We start from the raw sequence: 20,835 nt of genomic DNA, 5'->3' as shown, positions 1-20,835 counted from the left end.
GACATTGAGTCAAGTTTTAGGAAAAGAGGGTGAGTTTCAACGTATTCATTCTGACAGCTTCTTGTCCTGAAAGAATTCATCTTGTATAACTTTACAGAGTGTTCTTTTGTATTCCCCTGCCCTCCCCCACCAACCTGGGGTGTCTCTAGAGGTTAATACACTATTCTCAAAACTAAATAACACTCAGAGAGCCTCAAAGCACCAGAGACATTGGGCTGCTTGGGGTGGGGATTGGCCATCCATACGTATCTAGACCAGGTCAATAGCAAATGAAGGCTGTTGTCTCATAACAGCTGTTTAGTGGCCTCTGTGAAATGAGGTGGTGGCTTCCCTCCAGTTTCCGGACAGCTGTATTCCTCACAGAAAGCACTGCCACAATTGGCATTAACTGGCTCTCTTGCTTACAGCCTCCTCAGGCAGCTCATTGAATCTTCTCCTCTTTTCTCCCTGCTTCTTTCTCCTCTCCACCCTCCTCATCTTCTTTCTCTTCATTTCTCCTTTCCCCTTCCTCTTGTCTTTTCCCTTTTCCTTTCTTTCTCTGTCTTACCATAGGTGGCCTGGAAACAAAAGAGCAGCAGCCTTTTCTGAGGGAAGAATGCATTAACACCTCAGCCTGTGTTTTCTGCCAGGGCTTGTGAAGGGACCTAAGAGGAGCTGTTGGGATAGAATGCTCCTACCTCCCACAGCGTCTGCCTTCTCTGCCCCAGCCCTAAGTTGCTTTGCTCAAGGTGTGTCAGAGTTTACTCTGGGGTTGTGTATTTTATCCATTGAGGTGCTTTCATCACAAGGCAGGGAACACAGCTCTGTTTGTAGAATGGACGGGCCCACAGGGAATTTTGAATGACTCAGTAGTTGTGGTATAAACCCTTCATTATAACTCCCTCTTGGGCACAACCAGGAGTTACTAGAGACAGAGGGTTGCACAGTTTTTGGTTTCCTTCTCTGATAAGAAGGGGTGGTGTGTATGGCAATCATATTCCCAAACCTCAAATAAACATACCTGTCCTGACTAGGCATTTTTTGATTTATAATCTATTTATCTGACAAGATTTTAATAAAGGAATAATCAAACTCCATTTTTAAACTATATTTAACAAATTGTTTGAATTTTAGAAGGAATAAAATTCTATTAAATAAGACTTCTTAAAAATCCACAGCATGAGTTATTAACTTGACAGAATTCTTTGGATGCTCTGGCTCATTCATAGAACAATAATGTGATAGCAGTGATAGCAGTGATAGCTTCTATCCCTGAAATTTCCAAGTCTGCTCTCAAGTTATTCAACTTCATGCTCTCAGTCTCAATTTGAGTCAAAAAGCAGACCAAAGGAACATTTACCACTCATATTCTTATTTTTTCCAACCAGAAGGAAGCAATGGTTGATATGATGCTCTCTTACTCTGGAAAGAAAAAACAATTGAACAATTTTACAGTGGTTCTACACTTACTAAAAAACCCAAAGCATTTTGCCCCAGGCTGCCTCTGTTTAGAATTTAAAACCTGTGTACAACATTGTATGGAGAAATTGAACCAACATGCCACACATTGGTTTGCAATTAGCTCATTACAATGTTGATTGCTAAGAAAGCTTACATGGCCAAGAAGATATCCAAACCTTTGAAATGACCATATGAAATCCAAACCAGGAGCTTGAATTGGGGCAATATTAAACAGATGTGAAATCCCAGATATCCTTTGCAATTTAGAAGGTAAAATAATTTAGCACAACCACTTTTGGCAAGGGTTTCAATTTTCAGAGTATGACCAGGACCCACAAAACAGTTATGTAAGAAAAAAAGTGAGGTTCAGTGTTGGGGAAAATATCCTAACATCAGCTTTGATTCTACGGCCTTCTGAATCCACTTTCCCTCATCTATATGATGGGGCATCTATGTGATACTCTGTCACCATATGCATTATTTTTGTTACTTCATAGATATAAAATGACTTGAAAATTAAAGTGATGAATAACTATTAATAATTAGAACAAGCAAACCATGTGTAAAAAATATCTTTGGAGAAATGTAATTTCTAGAATGGACAGATTGTATAACAGGTAAATGAATGGCTCTCAGTTTTGTGATTCATTTATTCATTCATTTAAAAAATGATGGATGAAATCTTAAAAATGATACAATCAGATTGGCTATGTGTCTATTTGTTCTTCCATTGAAAAAAAAATCAATCCTCACATACATCTGACTTGGGAAGGAAGGAAGGAAGAGAGAAAGAGAAAGGAAAGTAAAAAAGAAAAAGTCATTCTGATTTATAATCATTTGTACTTTGGATGTGCCTTGAACTTTGCATTTAAAAAGAAAGTGTTTTTCTGATTTTCTACCAATCCCCCTCCTTGGCTTGCCATTTCTAATCATACCTTTCTCCTTGAAAGCAAATGACAAGTGAGGAAAAATTGGTGTATGGCTGCTAAAGCCTCTGCCTTAAATGAGCACTGCTTTCATTCAAACGGGTCAAAGTGAATGTCTGAGAAGGGGTGAGATTTTAAGGCTTGAGCAGTGAGTGGAAGTGTCATTTACTGATTCCACACCTTCTGTCATGGTGGAGTGGGACTTCATCTGGCACTTTAGCTTTCCCATCTACACTAGTTAAAATACCGTGTTGTCACCTCCTCTTTTTTTTCCCCCTTCAATAAGGATATTGAGAAGATTGAGAGAATGAATGGAGTAAATGTATATCATGTATATGAATAATATTCTTTTCCTAACAATGTACACTAGTCACAGGGAAACTTTTTCTATGCGGCTCATATTCATTCCTCTAAGCTCTGAAATCTTGCCTCAGAATTCAGTGCATGGAATGTAAATCCAAGATTCCATAATGGGCTAAACCAATGAGAAAGATGAAGGTATCCGGTTTTTTTTAAGACAATAGGGAATGACCAGTGTTGTGTCCATGGGGAGGGTCACATCCAAGGCCAGCCAGGTGTACAATTCTGGGACACCACTGTCATATCATATTGTATGTGAATGGTGCCCCCTAGTGTGGAGTAGTGCATACCCTGCCCATTGGTCCATTCAGTTCACCCACCTTGAATTTACTCTGTTCCAGGAATGGTTCTAACTGGTGGAAGACAGCAGTAGAGAAAGCAGACAGGAATCCCTGGTCTCATGAAAATTAAAAGCATTCTCACTGTATTATTTTTTTAAAGGCAAAAAGCACCAGGCCAATCAAATAAAATGCATATATGTATAGAATTTGGCCCATTGGCCCACCAATTCATGACCCCTGATTTAGGCTTTTAAATTATTTCTGTGATCTTGCAGGTTTTCGCCACAGGGACAAAACATAGAAATGTACTGACCCACAGGTTTGCATCTTCTGCTTAGCTCATGCTTAGTGAGAGCAATATGTATATACAAAAGTCAGCTAATTAATTTTCAATTTAAATTCGATTTCCCCATCCCAGGATCTGTACTTACTACTTCTTCTCCCATGAAAACATAATTCCTAAGGTGATCTGTTAGGTAAGTGAGGAAGGAAAGCTAGAATGAGGCAAGGGTCATGGCATTCTGCCAAAGCGCTGTCTGCCTAACTACCCATCGCTCCTGGAGACTAATGGCAGAGGTGAGCAATGTTCACTGTGGCTCTTGAACCAATTCAAAGTCTTCTCCTAACCACGTACAAATTTAATTTTTTTTTTTTTTTTTGCAAGGAAATAGGAAGAGTTCCTAAAGCTTCAGGTCTCTTGGGGATTATGTTAACAGAAGCAGGGAAGAGTAGATATGAAAGAGCTCACATAAAGAATTTATTTTTCAGTCTTATGGCATCTTAATGCCATGTGACAAAATGTTTTAATTTAATCTGCATATAGGCAAAATGGAACAAAAAAAAAGGAGTTCTGATCACTTAACTACTTTTATGTCTGTGTGGAAGATTTTTCTTTCTTTTTCTTTTTTATTTTTCTTTCTTTTTTCTTCTTCTTTTTTTTTTTTTTTTTTTTGCATTGGAAATTTCAGTAAAATTGAAAACTTGTATTAATTTTCTGCAAGAAGCTTTAGAGAAATGCTGTGATGGTACTCAAAGAGATTAAAAGTTTCCACCTCAGAACTTTGAATTTTCTTAAATAAGATCATGACTCAAAAATATTTAAAGAACCTAGGTCACAAACCTGACGAGAGACTGTCAGAGTAGAAAGGTATAAAGACCAAATGTAAGCATATACATCTTCCAAGAACTAGAGCAAAGACCTTCCATGAGGACTTTTCCTCTTGATCTACCTGCTTTCCAGAATCCTTTCCTTCCAAAACCCCTCATAAATGAACGATAACAATAATAATAATCAGAGGAGAGAGTGTTTCCCTATCAATCTGCACGTTACATTAAATTACTTTTCCCAAAATCTGGAAGTATTTCCTGAAAACTGGCAAAGGTATTAATTTTTTCTCCCTCTCTCCCTCTCTTTAAATCACAAAGCAAAATTCCACTGTCCCTCTACCCCCCCCCCCCCTCCTAAAAAAAAAAAAAAAAGTTGTCGAGTTTTGCTTTTCTATTCACTGCAGTTCTGGCCAAAGTAAAGCCCTCTTTCTCAATGACGTCAAGATCTTTACCAAGATTAGGCTTTCATTTCTCTATTGCAGCAATTAGCCAGGGAATGTATAAAAGGCTTCAGGGAGACTCACTGGGCTGCAGAGAGAGAGAGAGAGAGGCACTTTGCACCACAGACAGATAGCACGAAGGAAAAGGCAGAGCGAGTGAGGAAGAGAAGAGTCAGTCGCTCCTGGGGAAGGGAGAGAGAGACAGGCTGGGAGAAGGAGAACAGAAAGTGTGTGTCAAACGGAGTAAAGAAGGGGAAAAACTACCCTTCAAGCACATTTTTAAAACTCTGGCAACTCCAGAAAGAAACGGGCTACGTTTCTGAACATTAGAGACAATGAAAAGCTAAAGAAAATTTTGCAATCTCTGCCACAGTCTCATAGGTGCTTAGAAATGAAAGTAGAGCTGCCTGTCTGTCACCGACTCTGAGAGGGGTGACTGGATTAGGGACGGGGACGCCAGTTTGTGTGTGGGTTGTTTTTTGTTTTTTGTGGGTTTTTTTTTTTGTTTTTGTTTTTTTAACATCTTAAATCCTGAAAAAAAAAAAAAAAAAAAAAGCAGCAGCTCCGAATTGAATGAATTGATGGGCACACTCCAACTGCTGGGCTGCAGAGACTGGACTTGGTCTTGCCATTTCTGCTTCTTTGAAAGAGGAGACAACTTGGGCTTCCTTTTAATTTAGTTTTTCTCCTTCTCCCCCCACCCCGGCCTTCCCCTTTATCTCCCCCACCCCCTCTATCACCACCCCCCTTTTAAATAAGAGGGTGAAGGGGAACCAGAGCGCACAAGGGAACTGACTGGGAGGCAGAGAAGATGGGCATCCTCAGCGTAGACTTGCTGATCACACTGCAAATTCTGCCAGTTTTTTTCTCCAACTGCCTCTTCCTGGCACTCTATGACTCGGTCATTCTCCTCAAGCACGTGGTGCTGCTGCTGAGCCGCTCCAAGTCCACTCGCGGGGAGTGGAGGCGCATGCTGACCTCAGAGGGAATGCGCTGCATCTGGAAGAGCTTCCTCCTCGATGCCTACAAGCAGGTGAGCTGCCCCGACAGGGGCTTCTCCCCCGGTCAGCAGGGGCAGGGGCTGGCGAGCGAGGGACCGCAGGCCCTGGGGAGCATCGGGCTGGGATCGTGGCGCGCTATCTAGGCTCCTGGTGTTACGCTCAAGGGAGCCCCTACCTGTGCCTTCCACACCTGTCACACAGGTTAGATTTGGGGATGACAGGTATTAAGCTGTTATGACTCTGTGCCACCTAGTAAAGACGCTTTCTAGTAAGAGCCATTAATGTCTTGCTGCAATTTTGGAAGAGAGGGTATTTGTGCCCGAGGAGTAACTTTGGGAAAAGTCAGAAAATGTTGGGGGAGGGGAGGAGACCGCTGCCTTTAACCTGCTCTTGTAACAAACTTGGATTTTGATGTTTTGCTTGATGAAAGGCTGGGGTGCGCTAGGAAAGACAGTTCAGTGCTGGGCACTGAAAAGCGAGGGAAAAAAGAAAATGCTCCTCAGAACCCTTAGAGTTAGCAAGCCTTAACAAAATGGTCACGGCGGGTAAGATTTGGCATAAAAGCCCCCTTGTTTCTGGTAGAGGTAAGAGTTAACGAAAGCAGCCCTGTGTGCAGCGTCCTCCTCTAGGTGGACGTTGTTTTAATTGAAGGATAGTTGACATACAATGTACAGGTGTACAACATGGTGATTTGACAATTATGTACATTAGGAAATGTTCACCATGAAAAATATGGTTACCATCTGTCACCATACAAAGTTATTACAAACTTATTGACTATATTGTGCTATACTTTTCATCCCCATGGCTTATTTGATTTGAACCCTTTTGAAGTGGTTATAAGGCAATGAGTCCTGGGTCACTAGATACCAATTTGCAATAGAAAGAGCTATGCACTAGCTGTCAGAAATCCAGACTTTGTATGGGGAAACCACATTTGCCTTCTCAAAAGTAAAAAAGTTATCCTAGAAAGAGCAGATAAGTCTATGGTTCATTACAGTCTCAAAACTGTTACAACACATGCCTTGAGCACCGGAGCAGTGGCCTCACTCAGCTGCAGAACACACATCCCAGGGCTGCTTCTCAAAACCAGACCTGGTGATGTTTGTTTCTAAGACTTGCCTTTTGGCTGCTTGGAGATGTTGGTAGGACATCCTCAACTCCGATCTCAAGGGCCAACGGGGGGCATTTTGGCACTGGTCCTTTGTCAGTTGGCACCTCTGCCTATGCCCACGTGACTCCTGCTGATCTCTGGGCTTAAGAATGGACTCACTTGGCAAAAGTTGCTGTCAAAGTAGACAGTCTTGGTTTTCCCCAACTGTACTGGGGGACCTCGTCCAAGATGGCAGGGAAGGGAATTTGAGAGGCATATGGAAGGCAATGAAGTGGTACATTGTAGACAAACAGCAACACAGAAGCAGGATGAAAACTCAGAATCAAAGAAGAGGAAGGGAAGACTCCCCCATAAATCAACCCTAGAAAAATAAATCTGTGCATGAGGAAAGGAAAAGGAGTAGCTTCTAGTCACAAAGAATCCAGAGTAGGTTTGTTCCACTGAAAATTAAATATTCAAGAAGGAAATATTCATTGTGAATTCAGGAAGGTTTACTACAACACACATCTTTCTTGTTGAAAGCAACCTGCATCTGTCCTAAAGGCCAGAGAATAGTAAGAACTCTTGTTAGTAAGTGAAAATTCCTTTTTGATGATATGAAACAATGCTTAAAGTTCTAATCATATAATCTCCATTATAACATGCATGTTGGGCAAAGGGGAGATGATGGAGGGAGATACTGAGATGACCATTTCACTCCCACAAAAGTATCACTGAATGTGAATTTTTTATGTTTTGACATGGGAGTAAAGAATTTGGAAGAAGGTGGAGAACACACAAGTATGTCAGGCACATTATGAATTAGGAAGTTCCCTCATCTACTCTGTATTTTGTAGGTGTTAGGAAGACAAAATGGAGATGCCAATGGCTTGAACTCAGCATATTAAACTCTTACTTTTTTGAAAGATAATTAACATTTGCCTATAAAAGAAAAGTCACTTCTCAGGAGAATTTTATATATGAATATGTGCTTACATAGATATCTCACATAAAACATGGGGGCTGTGCTGTTACCCACAAATATTAAGTGACATTGTTTTTCCTATCAAGCAGCTTATTGAAATAAAGAAGGAAAAGCAAACAAATGTCTTCAATAAACTTGATTGTTTATTTTTTCACTGATATATAGCATTCCATTATGTAGCAATATTTTGTTAATTGTATTCCAAGAAATTGACAAGGACAAGTGATTTTTCTTTTTTTTTCTTTTTTTGCATATGGTTTATGTATTCTTCTCCTGTATTGTTTCTATTGATTTGATTAGTGACCAAGTTCATAGCTGATGTTATTATGTTTGCTTTTTATGATTTATATAATAGATACCATGAGAAGGAGCAAACCAGGAACCCATATATCCAGAGACAAGACTGGACTGGGTGTACAATGAATAGAAACGTTGTGAACACAGCTTGCACTGAATTTAGGTCTCCTCTGTCTCCCAAGTATGACAAGGGTGGTGGTAGCTGTCGTGGCATTTGAGGGTCACTCAGAATCTCTAAAACAAGTTGAATGACTTCCCTGACTGCTGTTTTCATCTGTGAGGCTGTCTTTGGGTGTGGCCATTTCCAGAGCCACACTGGAGGAAGTTTTGTGTGAGGTGGCACCATGGTATTTCACAATGCCGACTTACGTTATTTCAAGGCCGCCACCCTCAGAAGCAGAGATTTCTGGGAGGAGGGGTTTGCACACCTGCCATACACAAGGCATGTCATTTCTAATTCCCCTCGTTGAAGGTCAGATATTTGGGGAGATAGTTAAAGAAAGTGCAGTAAAAGTGTTATCCCTGTATTTGGCTCCTGGAGGGGGTGACAAACAAATTAAAATAGAACAAAATAAAAACAACCCTTCTTCATTAAAATGTTGAATGGAATTTAAAATTAATTCCAGAGTGGAACCTTTAAAGATAATTTGCTCTTGGTTATAGGGAGTTCCATGCATGGGTTTTGATGGAAAAAAAGTCTACGGAAACTTGTGACGGACAGAGGTGAATAACAGATGTTTGTTATTTAAGTTTTCCTAATCTGTGTCATTGCATCTAACACTGCATCCTTGTACTAGCACTGCAAGACTCGAAAATGCAACCAATAAGCAAACTCTCCTGTCTGGGAACTGGGCTCCTACCTAAATGAAGTGTAAAAGTAAACACACAGTATAGATGTTGACAAGCAGTTTAATTTCTATGCAGTTAGTATTGCGGTAGAAATACAGAAAACATATTCATTTGAACATATAATTTTGGTTTTGAAAGGGTCTCTAACATCCTCCTCCTCTTCATTCACCTCCAGCCTTTTGACACTAGTTTCTACAATGGAAAATAGCTCTCTTAAGAGAGAAACATTCTCAAAAGAACACAAAGGAGGCCCCATCCAGAGTTTATCCATCACTTGGATAAAACACTAGGAAATGATACAGCTTAGAGCTGCATTTTCAAGGCATGCACCGAAAACAGAAGGACCAGAGAGGAGTTGAACTTGGAGGAAAGAGTCAGTAGCTCATTCTTCAACTCTGGTTTATTTGGCCAGTTGGAATGTACCTGGGTAAATTACTGTTTAATCATTGTTTGGCCATGTTTGTAAGGACACTGATGTAGCCTGGTCATTATGTCAAAGAATTTGAAATTTCTTGATGGTTAATAAAGCCATCCTAGGGCTTTTGTGTAGCAAGAAGGATGTGTAAATATTGTTCTGCCACACACCCAACCCCCATTTTTATCATTTGCCTTATTTCCTATCATGAGATGAGGTGATATTTTGTCCAGAAGCCTTTCTAAGTCTGTGGAAAAGAGGAAAAAAAAAAACAAGGTTAGTAGTATATGCTCTATTTCCAGCTTCTGCCTGATGAATGGTTCTTTTTTCCCCTTGCCCTGCATTTCAGAGTCCACATGCTAAAGCAGTATTATCCTTTTCCCCATGCACTGAACATTGTCAGTAAAAGGAATCCTATCATCAAAGGAATCAAATTTATAGGCCATATATTTACCCTCTTGTTCATATTTATAAATATGGCTATCACAACATTTGCATTCTGCCTGGAGAGGTCATGTGTTATAAAAATGAAGCCCTTTATTTACTCCCTTGTTGGTGTTGTGTTGATGTTGATTACACAAACATAGGGAAGGACAACTGTAATAGCGCAGATGAGAGAGATAAAGTCAGTGATGACGATATTACATTTTACGTATGTCCTTTCTGATCCTTGGAAAATAAAGGGACCCTTTGGGAACATCGGAACTTCAAGACCAATTAGTGGAAATGATGCTTCTTGTGTTTGGGCATTAAATACTGGGCAGGGTTCTCTTTAGAGCAGCTAATGCTGGCAGGGAAAGAGGTACCGACCTAATTACTCTTCCGCAAGAGTAAAAAATGCCTTTTGAATGCCTCTTTGGCAAATATGTCTCATTAAGGACAAAAACCAAACACAAACCCTCTAAGAAGGAGAAATTAAGATGATAGGTAACTTGTGGCCAGGAGACTTTCTGTGCCACTGTGGGAAATTAAAACAAAGTTCGAGAGTACCAGGGGATAACTTGTTTTTGTTGAGCTTCTTTCCTGCAGCCTAAATGTTATTATGGGACCAACTTTATTTTCTTCATCATTTTGGCTCTTTGTCAAGGAATGCTTTGCTCCTGGGGAAAGCAAAGAATCTTCCATCATTGAAGACAATGGTGATTCTCCCATTCCATCTCAGCAGGGCATATAACTGAGCAAACCAAGAAATTCTCCACTTGAAACTCTGTTCATAATAGGAATTTAATTTTCACGGAGATCAAATGGGAAGATGAGAAATGATATTGGTCTCAAATGGCAATTGAGAAAGGACAGTAATGTCCTTTTAAAAGATTTATTTTTGTTTGTTTAAAATGAACTTCCATTTTTTTTTTTAATTTCTGAAGTTTTTTTTCTTTATTGTTGCTAAAGTGTCATCAGCAGGTTTTAGCAAAGATGGACAAATTTTATGATTAGTATATGATGTTTATAAAAGTAGACTACTGGTCTACTCACACTGAGACTTACAAATAATGGGTGTGGGGTTTTTCTCCCCATGTAGTTTTATTAATATCTTTAGTCTTACCTATGCATTTTCTCTAACCTAGTCATCTTCATGAACATGCTGTTTATGACATTCCAATCTGCAGTAGGGTCCCATGGCTGCAGAGCAAAATAAAAAGAATTGGCTTCTTTGATTTCATACATTGGGAGCCAAGATAATCAAGAGCAGATCAACAGTATTCGGTGTTGATTATGGCAGAACTCTACAATAGGGCTCCAGGATTCATATTTCTGAATTATCTGACTCAGTGAACATATCCATCACCCAAACATAATTATGTTCATTGCAGGTCTAGGTTAATATTAAGTGTAAAATTCTTCACTGACCCCTAGGATTATAATAGCTATCGTTCATTTACTAATTCATTCAACAAAATTTCCAGCTTAATAAAATGCCAGTGCTGCCCTTGGCACTACACACACACACACACACACACACACACACACACAAAAGCATTATGTATTTGGTAACTTTTCTAATTTTTAATTTGAGAGTGAAGGTATTGTACTTGTTTGAAATTTTCTAAGTCTGTACTTTGAAAAGAATTATGTGGCTGAACTATAGACATTGTCACTAAGAGGAAGGAGAAGGTGCTTTAATTTTCTAAGAAAATTAACTACAGGTAATATGAGAGCCACCTGTGACAGAAGCATCAGATGAGATTATTCAGTTGAATAATCAGGAATAATGCAAAATCAGCAGTTCTGCTTGGGTGAGAGTCAGGGGCATCAGAGGTCTTTAACATGACTCCAAAAACCAGATGGTTGTTTCCACCTACCAAGAACCTATAAGTCTGTAGTCTAGAGATGACTTTTCTTCTGTGAATAGGTTGTTGACTTCACAAGAAGTCACTACAGCATTTAATGGATTTAGAGTGAATGCATTCAGATCTTTATATCACAGTATGTTGAGGAACACAACACAGTATCATTGAAAGCAGCCCTTCTAGAGCTGTTACTGATAGTTTAAGTGGGAAAAATCTAATGAGAAGGTAGGTTAAAAGATATATAATACCTATAAAGTGTGTATCTTTAAATTTTAAGCATATTTTCATACCTCAGAGATGTGTGAGGTGTTATTTTACCTCATATAAAATAACCCAGCTGAAAGTGGTTTATAAGATTTCTCCATCTAGGGTAACTTGCAAATTAACCAAGAAAATTAATATAAACAAAGTAACTTTCTCCCTGATAGTAACTAAAAACAAATGTACTTATTTAAATAATACCAACAACTTCCTTTTCTAAGAAAGAAGATTGTTATTTTAAGATTTTTAGAAAACTAATAGTATTGTTTCAAATCTGCATTGCTAGGATTTTTCAGAAGGGAGAGAAAGAACTTCTTTCCTTCTTTCTCTACAGTTAAAATGAGTTATGCATTCACATTAGATAGAAGCTTCTGAATGAAAGCCCTTGAGTATTTTACATCAGTTTGGATTGTTGAGTCTTTAACAATTTACTTCTAAGTGACTTCAATTACTAACAGTGTTATATGTGGCTGTATTTATATGAGGGAAATAAGTCGATCCAGTTGGGAGTGTTTTGTAATATTAAGTATAGCGTATAAAAATCAACCGGGCTGTCGTAAGTTGTCCGTAGTGTTATTGGCTTTGATTAAACCATACTAGGGGAAGATCCGATTGTGTTAATTCAAACTGAAGTAATTGGTTCTTTTATGTTGCAAGCTTTTTATTATCAATTTACAGATCCAAAGGCCAGCAAACTTTCCTTCATTCTGTGTTCAGCTATTTAAACCACTTGCAAAGGGGCATGCGGAACAATTTTCTTCTATACCTTCTTTTATACCTGCCTGAGTATTTTAAAATTCAGAGGAGCTTGTTAATAGAATGTATGATAGAAAAGTAAATGGTTTGTGATTTCCTAGATAAAAACAGGAAAACAAAACAAAAACCCATGAAAAATGAGGAATTAAAATAATTCTGGAATAATTCTATGTTTCTATTTCATTTGTTTAATGGAAATGAACTCATTTCCATTACTTTTGGGTTATGGGAACCCAAAAGTAAGTGGTAGCTCAAGAAACCTCTAGGAAGGACATCATCCTGAGAAGAGATCAAATTACTTCTGAGGATAGTCTTTTTTTTTTTTTTTAACATAGAGTTTCCCAGAAAGATGATATGCTGTTTCATATATTTGGGTGGCATTTAATAATGGAACCTATACTCACACAATGATTTATAGTTTACAAGAGCTCATTTTCTTATGTTGTAGCCCTTATAACTGTCTGAAGAAGACAGGCATTATTATCAGCATTTTACAGATGGAAAAACTGAAGCACTGAAGAGGTGAAGTGGGAGTAGCCCTTCTAGTAAATGGTGGACCTCAGATTTCTAGCTCTGTCCAAGAATTGAGCCCATTGGTATCATTGTCCATTGGTGGAGATTAAGTAAATTAGCATCATGCAAGAATATAAAGGTCTTTCCTGAGTATTTTAGAATTCAGAAGTGGGAATACAAAAAAGAGGTACCTAACCCCCACAGCTCTGACAATTTCATTTAAAGTAGACTATTCACTTTTAACTTTTAAAATTAAGTCAATTAATCATTTGTTGTATAATGTGTGCTCAGCATTGACAGCAGACTAAGCTAGTAAAGAATACCAGCCTCAACATAATTATGAAAAGAGTGGTGCCTTCAATGGTTCTTTGAATGTGGTGACTTCAATGATGAAAATAATTACCTTCAATGACTATACAGAATGAAAAAGACTTACTCTTTAGGGCCATTCTTTACATTACCAGCCATGATGCTTCTTTACTCAAATCAATATATATTTATCATATCCTATGAAGGAAATCCCACATTGTATTAGAGCTGGTTGGTTTTGTATAGAGTGAATTGGAGTGACAATGCGTTTCATATGGTATTCTCTCCCTTTTTCTTTTTTTCACCATCAGGTGAAATTGGGTGAAGATGCCCCCAATTCCAGTGTGGTACATGTCTCTAATTCTGAAGGAGGTGACAACAGTAGAAATGGTGCCCAGGTGAAGATAGTTGATGGAGGCGAGTGCCACCTTCTTGACTTTGCCAGCCCTGAGCGTCCACTGGTGGTCAATTTTGGCTCAGCCACTTGACCTCCTTTTACTAGCCAGCTGCCAGCCTTCAGCAAACTGGTGGAAGAGTTCTCATCAGTGGCTGACTTCCTGTTGGTCTACATTGATGAGGCTCATCCTTCAGATGGTTGGGCAGTGCCTGGTGATTCTTCTTTGTCTTTTGAAGTGAAGAAGCACCGGAACCAAGAAGACCGATGTGCAGCAGCCCACCAGCTTCTGGAGCATTTCTCCTTGCCACCCCAGTGCCGAGTTGTGGCTGACCGCATGGACAATAATGCCAATGTAGCTTATGGTGTAGCCTTTGAACGTGTGTGTATTGTGCAGAGACAGAAAATTGCTTATCTAGGAGGAAAGGGGCCCTTCTACTACAACCTTCAAGAAGTCCGGCGTTGGCTGGAGAAGAATTTCAGCAAAAGATGAAATCTAGATTAGCTGGTTGAAGGTATGATTGTAAAAGAGCTTTTTTTTTTTTTTTTAATTATGTAAAGGAAAGGAAACTAAGAACTGAATCCACTATTTCAACTGAGTCTCATTGTCTCCCTGAAAGACAGGAATTTACGTGTCAGAAGAACATAAGCTTCTAACATCTCCATACTTCTTTTACCACTCAAATGGCATTTGGCTAAATAGTAGCCCCATCACATCTCTTCCTAGTGAAAAGCCCTGAGTAAAAAGATCCCAAGATGTAGAGGAAGAAACCCTGTTTCAACATGTGTTCATCTGCCTTGGGAAAGAAGTAATACAGCTGATGGAAGCTTTGGGACCTGAAGAACAGACTTACCTGAATAACTACTACGTTAGGGAACTATTATCCTTGTTAGTATAAGGGGTATTGCCTAGGCTTTATTCAGCATGGATAGAGCCCAACTGGAAAATTCCCAAATATTTACTTATGATGAATCCTTGAGTCCAGTCCTTGTGCTTGGGACTTTGTGTTTAACAATGTTCAAGTAGTTTTTGCTGTTTTAGTTTCTAGCCATCTGGTGCTCTCTGCCAGTCTAAATATCCCAGAACTCACAGATGTATTGGTAGATATCAAGAATGATCCCTGGAGGGTTAGATTATCTGAAATCTGAGGGTTACTTTTTAGGCAGGTGGGAAAGTACTAGAAGAAAATCAAATTGACAAGCTAGGAAAGGATGCAGAAAGATGAGGAGGCTTCACAGAGTTTCACTTTGAAGCTGTGGAGAGTGGGACTAATTTGTTAGCCACCGAAACATTGAAACATAAAACATACATGGGCCAGAAAAAGAAGCAGCTCAACTATAATTAGCATTGAGAATATACATATGAAATCAATATATTTATCATATACTCCTGAACTAAGGGAGAAAGGGGGATTGAAAGAGGGAAAAAAAAAAACACACTTCATTATTTGTAATTATGAGAATTTTTTGGTAGAAATACTTTTTGAAACATGTTTGTGGTATGTATATTTTCAGTTGATTAATTATGCCCTGTGATACTGATTAAATGTAAAACCAATAGATCCAGTGGTACTGGTCTGTCCCTCTCCATTCCTACAATTATGATGTGGCCCCACTCGTTCTTAGTCTTAACCTCCATAATGGTGTTCTCTGAATGCTGAGCTGGACTCAGCTCTTTCTTTATTTATATATAAATAAAATATATTCTTAGCTGCTGTGGGAGGTAGGTGCCCTGGCCATTCCGCTGTGGCACTGTTCTCCCAAAGTAGGTGAACTATAATGAATAATAGGTGCGAACAAACAAGATTTCTTCAGCTGCAAAATAGAGGAAGGCAAAGTTAGTTTGAGAAAATTCTCATTAGTAATTTTGGAGGCTTTGATATAAGGCTACCCTCAGTGGCATGGAATTTGGTGAAATGGAATTTCCATTTCCATTTGAATTTGGACTGGGGTCTTCCTTTGTTCCAATTAGCTGAGGTCTGGTAATCTAAGGCCTCAATTGTACATTATTATAATGATATGTGTGTATATATATATATGTATATATATATATATATACACACACATATACACACACACGTGTGTATATATATATATATACACACACACCATATTTCTCTTTAAAGATACTATAGTTTTACCTGTAATGTAAGTAATAGCTAAATATCATAACCCCCAAAGAATAGACCAACTAATTTTATATCATAAATTTTTACTGTAAATTTGAGGATGCTGTCAAATCACGGTATATGGTTGTATTGAATGTACAATCAAAGGTTCTTATGACCATTCCATTAATAATTGAATCATAAAATAAAAGTAATAGAAAAAAATCTCAAGTTGAAAATATCTTCTGAAACTAGTTGCCTCTGAAATGAGAAAAAGGTGGGAACTGAGTGTGTAAGAACCAAAAGTACATTAAAAACAAAAAAAGCTGGAGCGATATATCAGTCCTATCACTAGTTTATTGTTTAGATACTAATACATTATTTTAACTGATGATTGTGTTTTACAGCAACATTTAAGCTTTCCAGTGTCTTAAAGTCTATAAAACACACCCACAAAGAAACAAAGCAAATTTTGAAAATGTGGCATCATCTAATATATTTCTGGAAAATCACATGGAGAATAGATTATTTCAGACTTCTCAATTGTTAAACTCTACACTCCAGAATGATCAGTGGGCCCCATTGTATTTTATCTTTAAAATGGTGTTAAGATTATGTGGTCCCCTAGAAAAGTAAAATGAAAACTTGGTTGCAGCACACTCACTCTGTTGTCCTTAAACTTCCCCTTTGTTCTACATGTACAATAATGGAACAGGATGTTAGAGAAGCTGGTGGGGGGATGAGATTTGGCTAAGGCAGTGCTAGTTGTCTGGGTAAAAGGATGATGGAAAAAGCACCCAGTCGTGATATATTTTTAAGGAAAGAGAAGGTTGTGTGTGTACAATTCCTCTCCACGAGGATACTCCAATGGAGAAATGAAGCAGTGGAAGTAAATACACAAGGCATAGGCTGAATATCAGGGAAAAAGATATGTTCAATAGAACATAGAAGACTTTCTGGAAGAAAGGCAGTTAGGGGCCAATGAAGAAAGTGAATTGACAAAGCTCAGGAATCCTACAGTATGTAGAATGGCTTGGTGTTACCAGAGTTATGTAACCTATTTATCTCAACATGATTTTTTATGATTTCCTATGATGTATCTTTAGGAACATAACAAGAACTCATTATTTGAGGTAGAGGAGAATCAGTGCTTAGCTGGTATGCTCAGAGAAAGTATTAGATTGTCAATACCCACCCCACCCTATCTTCTCTTTTATAAAGTATGTTCCTTTGAACAATTGTTATTCATATATATATATACAAACTTTGAGTTCTTCTTAGTACCTAAACATTCCCCCCCGCCCATAGGCTATGTTTACATGGAGCTATCAGTTTAGCCTTTTAAACTGAGTTAGCATATCTATTATTGAAATAGTTTCCAAGCAATTTTAGATATTATCATAGCATCTGGATTTACTCAAACATTTAGTGTTTGAAAGACTTATGTCTTGGAACTATTCAAACTTACTTTATTTTATTGCTTAGAGAAAATAGTGGAATCAACATGACTTTATTGAATGGGCATGAATGAGATGCCTGCACAATGATGTTCAAATGTTTGATATAGATATTAAAATGTAACTGACCTCCTCAGAGGCAGACTAGTAACTGCTCTTTGTATAGCTAAAGTGAAGCCATTTAACTTATATGACTTTTTATATTCATGTTTTGGATCTTTGGTACTATGTCTTCACCTTGTTTATAGAATTTACCCTTGATTTTTGGTAATATCAAGTTCTAAATGGTCTATTTATTTAAATTTTCTTGCTGTTAAGCAGAAAATGCCTATTCTATAACCAAGGAAAGAAGAAAATCCTGCTGTCTTTGATTTTGCCTGGAGTGTATTTCACTATTTGGGCTCTTGAATAAAAAAAAATATGAAATATGTTAATATGTTGAGGTCATGTGTGGGTACTGCCTTGCTGCATAAATTACCAGAGGGGCATATTAAAGACAATATCTATGCCTTTGGGAGAACTTCCAGCTGGACACAGGTGTTCTTAGCATGTCCTGTGGGTTATGTCCACAGCAAAAGGAATGCACTGATGTACAGGACTTCCCATTCTGTAAATCTGACTGATGGTTTGAAAAATAAGCTTAATTAGAATCATATGGCTCCTGCAAAGGGGGAAATGTAGATACCAATTACTGTCCCATTGAAGGGTTCATGAAAACCTCTCTAGCATTTAGAGCTTTTCAGAACATGTCCAATGTCATGTCTCTCAGCAGTGGAGAATTCTAATTCCAGGAACTTAAAACGATATTGCCAAAAATCAGATCAAAAAAAAATTTTAGTTATATTCCAACTTTCTCCCTACTTTCTCCTTTATCTTAAAAATAGAATCCAAACTTAGTCTTCATATGTACATCCAGAATGGGGTATAAGTATCAATTTCTGCCTTGGTGATTTGCAATCTCTTCGTAGTATCTTGAGGTCCTCTGTGAAAGAAGGTAGTAGGGCCTGGGAAAGCCAGGAAGTTGCTAACCTGGAAGAACGAGGTCCTGTAAATTTGGTCTATTGATTTGGGAAGGTTTGAAAAGATAATTCTCACCATTGGAAGAGGGCTGCTAGGTGTCAGTGAATGACTTTAGGAAGAGCCAAACATTGGGCCACTTCTTAATGCCTTATGTTCTGGCTAGCACTGGAAGCAAGGTCTCTGACTTAAGAGACCCAGCTCTGTTCTAAGGTGAGTCTGATACAATAGAAAGCAAACATGTACAGATATCCAAAAAAAACCTGCCCATGCAAGTCAGGGTTTGCTGCCCATCTTAGGCAGCAGTACCAGAGCTCTAGGGAGTTTATTTACTATTTACTGGGGAGATCTCAAGGACCAAGGAGATGTTAAATGTAGTCACTATTTGGGCTCCCCCCCCCAAAAGCAAACAGGTAAACACATAAATGAAAGAAGCCCACAGAAGGGGGTGGGAAATAAATTAAAAAATCTCTCAAGCCTTCTCCAGACTATGTCACTGGCCCATGTACTTTTTATGTGTGTTAGGATGAGAGAGTGTGAAGACATAAGTATCCAGTACTTTATAACCAAAGCAATTAAAAGAAATTGGGTAGGGAATGTTGGCCAGTTTCATTTTCTTTTGCATCACATTATCACCAGACTATATCACTAGCCCAAGCAGTCGGGCACCTGGAGAGGGAGATTGGGATGTGCAGAGGTGACCAGTGTGCAAATGATAACTACTGATGAAAGAGTCACTGACTCAGTTAGTGGTTGGATGTAGTCACATTAGTTTTCCTCTGCCCGTCTTTGTCTTCCTAGCAAGGAGAATATTTGGGGCATGATGCTATGGGCACTGGGTAAATGTGGTAAGAATGCATGTGTGTATTTCTCTGCTTCTCAGTTGCAGAAACAGAAATGCTTTGGAGATTATCAGTAGAAAGAGTGTTATTATATTGGTGCTGAGTGGTACGTGTGCTTTTAAAATTTGTTCTTGTATTTTAATAAATTTTGAATAAAAGAATAAAGTTACTCTTTGGTTCTGTTTGTTTATTTTTAAATTACTCTCTAGACCTTGCTCCTGGCTGGAACACATTCATGGTTGACAAGGGAAAGAGAATCCATCATTCTAATATTTATTCCTTGGTATTTGTGGGTAAAGACTCCCACAATGCCAGGTTATTTTAATCTCATGCTGTGTGCCAGAGTCTTCAAGGAAATTAAGACAAGTTAGAAGAAAATCTTCAGATACTTTCCATATTTGTGAACAAGTCACACACAATTCATGGAAGGGCCTTATTGAGATCATGGAGCAAACTTTTACTTTGTTAAATTTATACCCCAGGTTTTTTAAGTGCTATAAATAAACTTTCCATGAGTTGGTTAAAGCCATATATATATATATATATATATATATATATATATATATATATATACACATTATATATAATATGCTTGGCAGTGTATTAATGTATGATGAAAAAAATTTGAACACACTTCTATCAACTACTTTGCATTATGAGAAAGTATAAAGGATATGAATGTTTTACGGAGGCAGTGGTCTGTTAATGACAAGAGATGTATTTGCAACATGGTTAAATATGTACACTTTAATCCTGGAAACAGGTGACTCAACCAATGTATTAATGTATCTTGAGACTCTGAACTTACTCATGGTTTCCTACTCATAATAATTTCATTAATATTTGTAGTATCTCATAATATTCCAGAATTTTAATGGAAATTTGAAGAATCATGACTGACAACTATTGACTGAGATTCTATTTAGGGGTATACCCTGTGCTGGGGACAATAGGATGTGTAAAAGCCATGAAACAAAATTCACGAAGATGTGACTCACCTTAGGAGCCTATCATGGATTTGTCAAGGCTCTGCAAGTGACAAATGCAAATTAGTCTTCAAAAAAAGAAAAAAAAAGAATTTACTGCCCAATATAATGAAACCCTAGAAATGATTGGGATGAAACTTACCTCAGGGACAGTTTGATGGGTCCAAGGACTTAGAAACCTTCAGTGCTTGTTTACTAAGTCTTTTGTCTCTGTTCTTTTGGGGTGTCAGGTTTTCTTCAGATCAGCTTCTTCTCTTGAGTGATCTCGTTGGGGGAAGCTCCTCACATTCTTTTTTAAATTTCATTGAGATATAATTGACATACAACATATTAGTTTCAGATGTACAATGTAACAATTGGATATTTCTATATATTGTGAAATGATTACCACAGTGAGTTAGTTAACATTCGTTACCATACATAGTGTTAAAGAACTTCAACCTAAAATGGAATTGGAAGACAGAAAATGGGAAAATTCAGGCATATACCCTTAGAAAAACAAAACTTAAGGAACGAGAGATGATTTCCCATAAATGTCTAATTTATGGAAAACTGATAATATTGGAATTTTCTTAAATGATAGGCAGTTGGTCAGGGGTTGCCTCAAAGCAATGTTGGGAAGTTTTGATTATGGTTTCCAGAAGCAAGAATAAGAAATGACCCAGGTCAGGTTGGTCTCACAAGATAAGCTGAATTGAGCTTTGTTT

The 20,835-nt window shown here is 38.1% G+C and overlaps 1 protein-coding gene across 1 annotated transcript; it reads left to right on the top strand.

The window, feature by feature from the left end:
• The first annotated feature begins 4,599 nt into the window (after positions 1 to 4,599).
• On the top strand, positions 4,600 to 19,311 carry DIO2 (iodothyronine deiodinase 2). Its single transcript, XM_045451747.1, is given in 3 exon segments — positions 4,600 to 5,587; positions 13,636 to 14,206; positions 14,209 to 19,311. Coding segments are annotated over 3 exon segments (816 nt in total). The 5' UTR covers positions 4,600 to 5,365; the 3' UTR covers positions 14,232 to 19,311.
• Positions 19,312 to 20,835: the final 1,524 nt, after the last annotated feature.

Source organism: Leopardus geoffroyi, chromosome B3, assembly GCF_018350155.1.
Source record: "Leopardus geoffroyi isolate Oge1 chromosome B3, O.geoffroyi_Oge1_pat1.0, whole genome shotgun sequence".
Taxonomy (NCBI): domain Eukaryota; kingdom Metazoa; phylum Chordata; class Mammalia; order Carnivora; family Felidae; genus Leopardus; species Leopardus geoffroyi.
The sequence above is the reverse complement of the archived record's forward strand: the minus strand, read 5'-3'. Positions and strand labels throughout refer to the sequence as shown.